Source organism: Lipomyces chichibuensis, assembly GCF_038497645.1.
Source record: "Lipomyces chichibuensis strain CBS 12929 unplaced genomic scaffold V1513scaffold_14, whole genome shotgun sequence".
Lineage (NCBI taxonomy): Eukaryota > Fungi > Ascomycota > Lipomycetes > Lipomycetales > Lipomycetaceae > Lipomyces > Lipomyces chichibuensis.
Genome location: NW_027117466.1, coordinates 165,433 through 175,011, shown reverse-complemented (window position 1 = coordinate 175,011; position 9,579 = coordinate 165,433). Strand labels below are relative to the sequence as shown.

Here is a 9,579-nt window from a genome sequence, read left to right as displayed (position 1 = left end):
ATAGAAATGGTATGTTCGCCACTTTAGCTAGCACTCGATAGACAACAACTCGAATCCATGACCATTTGTTAACCTGATATATCCAGGACGGAATCGATCCTTTGGAATCCTACGCAGGCAAGATGCACGAAGATCACGAAGAATTCTATCCGGAAGGTACACACCCAGGCATCCCCGGTCTCTGGAGAAATCCTTATTTCAAAAAATCCTCAGTGGACGATACTTCGTCTGCTGATTCGACGGCAGCGGTTGAGTTCGATGAAAATGTCCACGAGAAGGTACATAAGCATTTTTCGGACTATGTCGCTCAAGTAGACGAGCGAGACCGTCATCCCGGACGCCGTCTCAGTAGTAGCGCGAGTAGCACTGCTGAAGTGCCGCATGGCAGCGACAAGCAGGATCAGCATGCCGAGCATTGACACAACACTAAGTCGCGATTCGGATGAAATTGGCAAGATGATTCGCCAATAATGGGCAAGGTGTTAAATATGTCGTAATATCTTATCATTATTAACCTCATTTGGTGGTTTGTTTTACTGTATGTATCAGCAGGTGGCATTCAATCAATATTATTTAATGTAACAACCTTTAATGAACACTAGCAAATCAATCAATCAGTCAGTCAGTTCTCGACACCAAGCTCGCGCAAGAACGCAACGTTATTCGGCTCCCGTCCAAGTAACTCCTTCAAGTTATCGATCTCTTCCTTGGCGCCGCCCGGTCTCAGAATCGTGTCACGATATTGCAACCCAGCCGTCGTATTCATCGGCGCAGCAAGGAACTTTGAATAAAAGATATCCGCTGCAAAAACCTGCGACCACAAATAGCCATAATATCCCGAATCGTAGCCGCCCATGAGGTGCCCGAACGACGCATACCCGTACGTGGTCTCGTTGCCTTGCTGCATCAGAGATATGTCCTCCCGCATCTCATTCCACGCCTTCGTCACGTCGATCGAACCGTCCGACGTATGCAGCGTCATATCAAACATTGCAAAGTGCAACTGCCGGAGATTAAATAATCCCCCATTAACATGCTTACTCTTGACAATCTTCTCGATCAAGTCGTCGTCGATCGTCTTGCTTGGCTCAAGGTAGTGACTCGACAGGTTCTTGAGCTCGTTCTTTTGCCAGCACCAGTACTCCAGCATCTGGGACGGCGCCTCGACGAAATCCCGCGCGACGTTCGTGCCATGGAAGCGCCCGAATTTTGTCATGGACACGAGGTCGTGAATGCCGTGACCAAGTTCGTGGAAAAATGTCACGACTTCATCGTGTTTCAGCAGTGATGGTTTGTTCGCGCTCGGTTTTGAAAAGTTGCACACCAGCGCTGTAACGGGGTAAACTCTCTTTCCGTCCTTGTCGGTATATCCCGGACTAAGATTGAAGTTCGCCGCATGCCCGTACTTGCCCTCGCGCGGATGCAAGTCAAAGTACAACCATCCGACAAACTCGTCCTCACCAGAATCGTCCTTCCACACGGCAAACTGCTTACAGTCCTCATGCCATACTGACCGTTCATCGCCTGTGACCTCGACAAACTTGAGCGAAAACAGCGTTTCGAAGATACCTAGCATTTTCTCGACCGTAGACTGCATCGGGAAGTACTCCGCGATCTTCTGCGCGTCAACTTCATACTCTGTTTCGAGGAGGAGCCGATCGTAGTATCGATAATCCCACACGTTAAAGCTGTCGTCTCCCGGAAGGCCAAGTGCTTCTAGGTCCTTTGCCTTTAGCTTCAAAAGTTTCGCAATCTCAGTCTTCCCTGCACCCGCCAGCTTGTCACGAAGATCATTCAAAAAGGTGATCACACTCTCGGGCGACTTTGCCATGCGCTCCTCAAGCACATAAGCGGCATGTGTCTTGTACCCCAATATCGCCGCAATATCCGCACGCAACTTGACAGCTTGAATTAACAAATCACAGTTTTCTATGACTTTATTCTGGTCTCCGACAAATGCCCGGCGTCGCGTATCTGGATTCTGCGCATACTTCATAACCGGAAAGATGTCCGGATATTTGTATGTCATTTTGTACTTGCCGTCCACATTGGCGAATTGCGAGATGGTATCTTCCGGCACGCCAGCTAGTTCCTCGCGCGTGAAGAGAATATAACCGGTCTACTCATTAGCCACTAGACCATAATAATGCAACGACATTCTACATACCTCTTCGCCGAGATTCTTATTATACGCGACCTCAAGATTCGAAACCTTCTTCTGCAATATTTTCAACTCGTCTCGTTTCTCCTTCGGCAACGCAAGTCCGTTCCGAGTGAAATCGAGATTCATTTTTTCGAGCAGACGCTTCGATTCCGGGTCGACGTCGGGATGCTGCTCAAACACCGCGTTGACAACCTTGTACAAATCCTCTCTCATTCCGGCTTCAATATCAAAGTCCTATATCACATCAGCCGTTTGCATGCGCACGCCACACCTAAAACTTCCACAGCCAGACATACTCTAAACAGCTCCTCTGCCTTTGTACTACTATCTCTAACCTGTTTATCCCCGCTGACATGGTGATAAAACGAAAGCTGGTTGATCTGTCCGTAGCGCACATTATCAGCCGCCGCGAGCACCTTGATCACGCTCTCGAATGTTGGGCCCTCGATCGCCGCTACTTGGTCGTGGAGTTTCTTTGCTGTGTCGATCACGGCAGTTGCTTCAGCCTTGATTTGCTCGGGTGTGTGTGTCCATGTCGGCGGTGCCTGGGGTGGGGCTGTACCACAGTCCAGTCGTCAGCCCTCCGGCATCATATCATCACATTACTCAATAAATACATACTCTTTATTGTCATACCGGGCAAATGGGCACGTCCAAGGTAGGAAGAAAACGGAAGCGAACGAACAATACCGGATTGCAGGATAGGTGCAGAGTAGAGCAGCGCCACGGACGTGAACAAGCACGCGGCTGTTATTCCCGATCTAAGACGGACGAGATGACGAGGTGCGCGGCGCGGAATGATGCGGGCGATGTCTGTAGGAGCCAGGGTGAGTATGGTACCGGGAGAGTAATAGATAGATGGAAGTGGGCACACTTAATGCGAGGTGACGGAGTCGAGACAAGGGGGGAAGGCCGCAATCGGGCTAGACCCCTTCCCCTCCTCGGAGTTGCCCTGGCAACTTAACTTTACACTGGACCATAGTGATCAAGATCTCGGCAGAAAGTTAATGGGCATTCAGATTAATGTCTGGATTTGGAGATAATTAATATTTTAGTGATACAAATCAAGGCACGATATTGGAAACAGAGGTGCTTGTGCTTATTCCTCTCGTTTTAGTTACATGCGATGTCTTGGGAGCGACCCGTACACAATCTTGCACAATAGATACGTATAATTCTTAAAGTATGTTATTTACAAATAACTCTATAATACACAGCCTAAGTCTTAATAAGTAATGGCTGCATTTTCTTGTCCTTTCCTCGTGGCCTATCCCTGACCTTCAACTTGTTGACATGCTTTCCGCGTCGAGTCTTAAATCCCTTGGCCAACTGACCCCACGGACTCTGCGATGGCTTATTACCCTTCGTCTTACCTCTTCCACCACCGTGCGGATGATCGCACGCATTCATCGCAACACCACGCACGTGTGGTCGTCGTCCCAACCAACGACTTCTTCCTGCCTTTCCAAGACTGGCGTACTGATGTTCTGCATTTGACACCATTCCTATCGTCGCGCAAGCATCAAGCGGGATTAGTCTTTCCTCGCCGGACTTTAACCGCACGATCGCCATGCCGTTTCTGCCCATATTCTCATGCTTTGACAATAATCTCGCAAACGCGCCTGCCGATCTGCACAATTTTGCCTTTCCACCACGAAGCAGTCCTATAGCATGAATGATACTACCAATCGGCACCATTGACAACGGCATGCAATTTCCCTTCCTAATCGTCCGCGCCCCCAACAGCGCGGAATCTAAGGGCTGTCCGTCCTCACCAGTCAACTCCGTCGGAATACCCTGTCTGAAACTCTCGACTTTATCACCAGACCTGACTCCATCGGGCGCAAGTATATAAGACAACTGAGACGTAGCATCATTGCACAACAACGCAATATGCGCTGTTCTGCCAGGATCATATTCCACTCTCACGACAGTTTGCAACCCGGACTCCTTCCTATTAAAATCCAAAATTCGTAATCGCCGTTTATGACCGCCACCAATATGCCTCGCCGTAATGCGTCCTGTATGATTCCGGCCTCCAGTTTTACGTTTGGCAATAGTAAGTTTGCGAATTGGCCTGCCTTTCCACAGATGCTGATGGATAGGTCGACGTAACCATCTTAACCCAGGCGTACGCGGTTTTGGCTTATAAATCTCAATGCCACGGGCTTTGACTCTCCGAATGGTAGTCTCCATCTCCGCTATATTCGCATTTCCAGCCGTCGCAAAAATCGAGTTAAATTCAACCCGGCGTTTGACGTCTAGCCCGAGTTTCTCAAGCGTTGTGTATGGCGGTAATGGTACGCTTGTCGGCACTTTCTGCGGCATGTTGTTCGCCAGGCGTGCGCTACTCGTGTGCATGCCCGCACCATCGCCGACACCGGCGAGTCGGCGAGCCGAGTGCCGTAATATAGCGCGACGAAGAATCAGCGCCATTGTTGGCATTGCCTGTGCTGTTGTGCTGATGCAGTGGTTGCTACTCATGAGAACCGTCGAAAGATTTTCGTACGGAATCGCGATTGTGAACCGAGTCCGGCGGTGTGACCCCACTCACAGACTCACCTAACCCTAATATATATTACAAAACCCTCATACAACTGCTGCGTCATACGGTTGCAAATGGCTGCAGCAATATAATCGCGTAGATTGAAATATAGTGCAAAGGCGAGTTTGGTTTATTAAATGAAGTTCAATTTACATGACAGTAATACATCCACAGTAATACATTAATTCAGAACGAGTTAACGCACCGTACGCCAAATGTAAATCCCTGCGCTGTCACATCCGATAAATGCTACAAAACAGCAAAGCCGCATATAAGTCCCCATAACTGCGGAGTGAGCATACCAAAGGTGACATTACCACAGCAACTAGCAATGCGAATATCATAGCACCATAATAAAGTTTCATGATAAATACATTTTAAAATAAGGTCATGAATAATCCATATTGGTATTTTCCATGCGCGACGAAGAGATACAAAAATTTCCCATACTTAAATGCAAACGCTAAAAATATATGAGTAGAAAGAGAATAGATATGAAACACATAATAACCTAACACCGGAAAGGACAATGTTATAGACATCATCAGTACATAAAACAGATGTCATTCTAATACCCATAAATAAATAAACCATTGACACATGAAATTACATACTATTCACAAGTCCCATAAAATGAAAATGCCACCTCTTTTGAGATAAATCAAAGAAAGAAAAAGCCCCATAGATCCCCAGTACTTACTGAAAAAAAAGCTCATGATTTATACATATAATAGCACATTAGAGATAGATATACACGCTCGAGTATGATCGAGGATAGTCGTACGACATGCAGTAAGGTGTTCTAGCACGGTGTGGGCAATTGCTGATAGCCTTCAGGGCATGGCTCGTCCGGCGAACAAGGCGGGGTGATGTATGCCGCCGATTCTCGGAATGAGGAGACGTCGACCATGACGACGTTTTGATCGAGCTGCTGTGGCACTGGTGACTCTGACGACGGCGGTGGTGTGGGCGGCAAGGTGGAGATGGAATGTTGCTGGCGGACCACAAAGTCCTGGAGAATGAGCGCGACCTGGGAGAAGCTGGATGACGAGTACTTCTTCTGCAGGGACTGCGATGGTGGGTGGAGGATGTACTGTGAGAGCAGTGACACGCAATGCGCGACATCTGGCGACGTTGCGGCGGACACGGGTGTGAAAACGCTGGTGCGGTTCATGAGGATGTGCTGGGCGACAATGTGGGCGGCAGACGCGATAACGGAAGGAGTGAAGCCGAGGAAGGACTTGTGGAAAAGACTTATCTCGCAGAGATAGAGCGCAAGGTGCTCGAGACTCGGGTAGCAGTTGCATCGGAGAATCTGCCTGAGGAATGTGTCGACAGTCGGATGGCCAATAGTCCACTCGAGAGTGCTGAGTACGTGGCCCTCCATCTGCACAAACATATCCTCCTCGTACGCGTCGCAGCACATAACCTTGAGCTCGCGAACGGTGGGAACACGATCCTTCTTGTCCTCATACTTTGCCGCGATCCACAGGGCAGCACATCCAACGAGCTGGTAGTGCTTCTTGAAGACAACGCGTCGCGAACAATACCGATCGATCAGATTCACGGCTAGAAAGAGGGTCTGGGGCTGGAGCCGGAGGGACAGATGCGACTCAACAAGAAAATCGAGCAGGTACGGACGCATGTGCCATTCGAGTTCTGGTTGAAGATCCATCATATTAACGTCGGGAACAGTGGTCAACTATGCAGGTTAGTAAGACGCGTCAAATTCACGGAACATGATAAACCGAGACATACCTCCATAGCCCTTTGGTGAGCAGCAATTTCGTCTTTGTATTCGTCCTCCATTTTTGCGACCTGGCGACGTTCTATATCTTCAAGACGCGCGTCGCGGAGCTGCTTGACGGAGTATGTCGTTGACTCAGCGGGCGACATTGGATACGAGGATTCAGTGTACATTGTGAATGAATTGAAAATGAAGTTTGTAGATGTTGTCGATAAGTCAATGCGTCGAATGCGATTGCGAACGATGTTGCTATGCGGAATGACTGAAAGGAGCGCGGGATCGAGTAATCGGAAAGAACGACTAACAAACAAGCTCAGGAAGGAGCGACTTGTGGTGTGCCAAAGCAAAAGAGCGACAAAACGTGACACCGAAAGAACGACAAAAGAATGAACGAACGAACGAGCAACAAAGGACGGCGCGATGATCTTGAGACGGTAAGGAAAATCGGATTGGCGGGGCGCGAGCCGATTATAAGACCGGCGGCGATGGTGAGAGTAACGGCGTAGAGTCGTCTGAAGGTAGCAAAAGAAGGTTAGCAGAGCGTTGCAGGCACAAGCTGCAATGGAGGAGCAGCAAATTCAAAGTGGCATTAGTGCGTGCCAGAATGACAGAGCAAGGCGCGAGGAAACGAAGGAGGTTAATTACCTGAGGTTGAGGAATGCGGGATAGAGTTTCGTGTCTCTCTGCAAAGCACAGTGAGTGAGCACTGAGTCAAGGTAGATAGAATTTAGAATATTCAAGCAGTACGAGCTCACACAGTGGCACACGGCCGTATCTGTGCTGCTTCTGCTGCTGCTTGGTTCCTAAGTGGCCCTTGGCCGGTGATGATTTCCAGGGAAGCTCAGGAATGTGGGCAAAAGAATGCAGCTTACCCAAAAGTGTCACCCAGCACAACAGCTTACGCTTCACACACGCGACCTTGTGCGACTGTAGTTCCGAGGTCGCACAGAATAAATATTCTTGTAACACAGCTTTCTGCAATGTCGTACAAAATTGAGCCTTATGCCGGCTATTCCTAACAGCCGTTAGCTAAGCACCCAACAACAATATTCAAAGTTCGCGAGTCCCCGACGCGACATCGCGGCACAGACGCGTTGGGACAAAAACGCGTCTGCTGAGCCTTGACTGTAAGTACATTGCCAAAAGCAAGGGGTTGGGTTCACTAGAGAATCACCACCATCACCCAAGCAAGATCATGACGCAGCACTTAGCGATGCCGGAAGCGAGGGATTGAAGTAGCTTGCGCTCTTATGTTCAAGATTCGAAAACTCACCTTCGATAGACACTCTAAAGTATATATATATAAACGAGCGACAAGATACAAAATCAAATGCTAGCTTTAATGAACAAACGAAGGACAAACTCTATAACTCTCCATCGGAAATTGTATTATACTCGCGATGCTGCTCGCTGCTGAGAAATATTCGCGGGGCACATAGGTAAGAATATATTTATTGCCAGCCCGGGCATTCGCTCCTGTTTTACATCTCCATTAGTGGCAAGCGCCTTTCCCCTCGATGGTCACAATCTATTGGTTGTCGCTGGCCGAAATGCGTAGTAACAGACCACCATTTGCGGTCTGATTGTTCTACTGCGTGATCTGCCTCATCATTTGTATGTATGTAGGACTCATCCTATCTACGGTGCCGGATTTGTGATGAGCCGTTGTTACACGGCTGTTACACAATCATCGAACGTATGAAGGCCCTTCTGCGACAGGATTAACCTACATTCTTGCGAAATACAGCCTCATCTCGGAATTCCATATATACAGGCAGCAAGGGTCCACTCGTCGCTGGAGCGCAATTCAGATGAATTGTTCTGGTCACCGGGGCTGCGTCATGGTTGATGTCATGACAACTTCGCCCCTTTCCATCCCTTAGGTTTTCTTCTTTTCTCCCGGTGCCAAACCGCCGGGGCTACACTTTTTAGTCCCATGCGTAATGATTGGCATTTTGGCGCCCAACATAGCAGCCAGCTCTTCGGTTAGACTATTATTGTCTATCGGACAATAATAGAACTCACAACTGAGTAACCATATCCAAGACTACAGTAGTACTCTCCTAAAAGAAAGCCCACAGTTTCGCAATTCCGGTGCGAGTTCTGTGTCACTGCCGGAACTCGCTATTAGACAACCTGACGAACTAATTTCTGCTGCCTAAATATTGTAATAATTAATAGGAGGACTTGTATATCTAAACTCTGTTCTGCCGGCGAATTCAGATATTTCGAGCCACTTGCGGCCCATGCAGTAACCATTACACATAAACGCTTTTCAAAAGTCATGAAATCAGGACTATTCCGAATTGTTTGTGGTTTTGAACCTTGCATATCATATGTTCTACTGTAGATTTCGAGTAAGCGCGTACTTGGCTGACACGAGGCAAGGGCTCCTCAGCAGCCGCACACATAGTCAACTTGCAAATGCAAGGCACCGGATCCCTTTTTTCCGAGCCAGTAGTAGTCTAAGCTTAGCTCCGTTTGTCCGATTTTGGGTATATGACGACTTCGCTCAACCGTTTCCATTCTTGGTTCACATCAGCCATCTAGTTTCCCCGGCAACTTCATAATTCAGTTTAATGATTGTGGCCAGTGTGCCCCTCCGTCTCGAGCTCCTTACATAAACTCCGACTGCCTAACCTACCTACATACGCAACATCCAAACTCCTCAATCGCAAATCGAGAACATATTAAACGAATGTCGAAATTCCCTTGCTTTGCCGTACGTACATATTAAGCATATCACCCGTTATTCTTCTGCCCCCTTTATTCTTAAACTCATCCATCTCGCCGAGAAGCCTTGTGCGTGAGCGAGCAGCGACCCTGCCTCGGACGAAGAAACGAGCCAAAACTGGGTTCCACTGGCGCCGCTCGTCATGTCTTCACTTGGTGCGGCGATGTCCCGAGGATGGAAGATATTCGACGATAGCTTTTGCATGTCGCATTCGAAGCGCGAAACTCCAACAAGCTTAATCTTGATGAAACCTGCCTCTTACTGGTTATGAAAGGTGTTGAGTCGGTCGTATTGGATATTGTCGTGGGGATAACGCGACATGCACGCGTCGATTTCTGTATGTTTTCATTCAATATTCCTCAGTGACACGCAGGGGCGGCGTCGTGTTA

At 48.3% G+C, this 9,579-nt stretch overlaps 4 protein-coding genes across 4 annotated transcripts; 1 reads left to right on the top strand and 3 right to left on the bottom strand.

The window, feature by feature from the left end:
* Positions 1–6: 6 nt before the first annotated feature.
* Positions 7–419, top strand: V1513DRAFT_431408 (uncharacterized protein; the record flags this gene model as incomplete). The annotated part of the gene is made up of 2 exons (XM_066896380.1): positions 7–9; positions 87–419. 2 exons carry the CDS (start codon positions 7–9, stop codon positions 417–419), a joined length of 336 nt encoding a protein of 111 aa, XP_066753751.1.
* A 138-nt stretch (positions 420–557) lies between these two features.
* On the bottom strand, positions 558–3,210 carry V1513DRAFT_444249 (uncharacterized protein). Its single transcript, XM_066897930.1, has 4 exons — positions 2,786–3,210; positions 2,461–2,720; positions 2,168–2,398; positions 558–2,119 (listed from the first exon to the last, which is right to left on the bottom strand). The coding sequence occupies exons 1-4, from the start codon at positions 2,796–2,798 to the stop codon at positions 623–625; spliced, it is 2,001 nt and encodes a 666-aa protein (XP_066753750.1). The 5' UTR covers positions 2,799–3,210; the 3' UTR covers positions 558–622.
* V1513DRAFT_444247 (mitochondrial 54S ribosomal protein uL2m) lies at positions 3,203–4,661 on the bottom strand. Its single transcript, XM_066897929.1, has one exon. It carries the CDS (start codon positions 4,646–4,648, stop codon positions 3,383–3,385), a length of 1,266 nt encoding a protein of 421 aa, XP_066753749.1. The 5' UTR covers positions 4,649–4,661; the 3' UTR covers positions 3,203–3,382.
* Positions 4,662–5,511: 850 nt separating this feature from the next.
* V1513DRAFT_378846 (cyclin-like protein) lies at positions 5,512–6,605 on the bottom strand (the record flags this gene model as incomplete). Its single annotated transcript, XM_066894996.1, has 2 exons — positions 5,512–6,411; positions 6,468–6,605. The coding sequence occupies 2 exons, from the start codon at positions 6,603–6,605 to the stop codon at positions 5,512–5,514; spliced, it is 1,038 nt and encodes a 345-aa protein (XP_066753748.1).
* Between the last annotated feature and the right edge of the window lie 2,974 nt (positions 6,606–9,579).

What these genes read in the sequence shown, in the direction of transcription:
- V1513DRAFT_444249 (XM_066897930.1), bottom strand. An exon ending in AGGCAGAGGAGCTGTTTAGA is followed by an intron (nt 2,399 to 2,460) that starts GTATGTCTGGCT and finishes GATGTGATATAG; the next exon opens with GACTTTGATATTGAAGCCGG. An exon ending in ATAAGAATCTCGGCGAAGAG is followed by an intron (nt 2,120 to 2,167) that starts GTATGTAGAATG and finishes GCTAATGAGTAG; the next exon opens with ACCGGTTATATTCTCTTCAC.
- V1513DRAFT_444247 (XM_066897929.1), bottom strand. Translation starts at nt 4,648, where the DNA reads ATGAGTAGCAACCACTGCATCAGCACAACAGCACAGGCAATGCCAACA.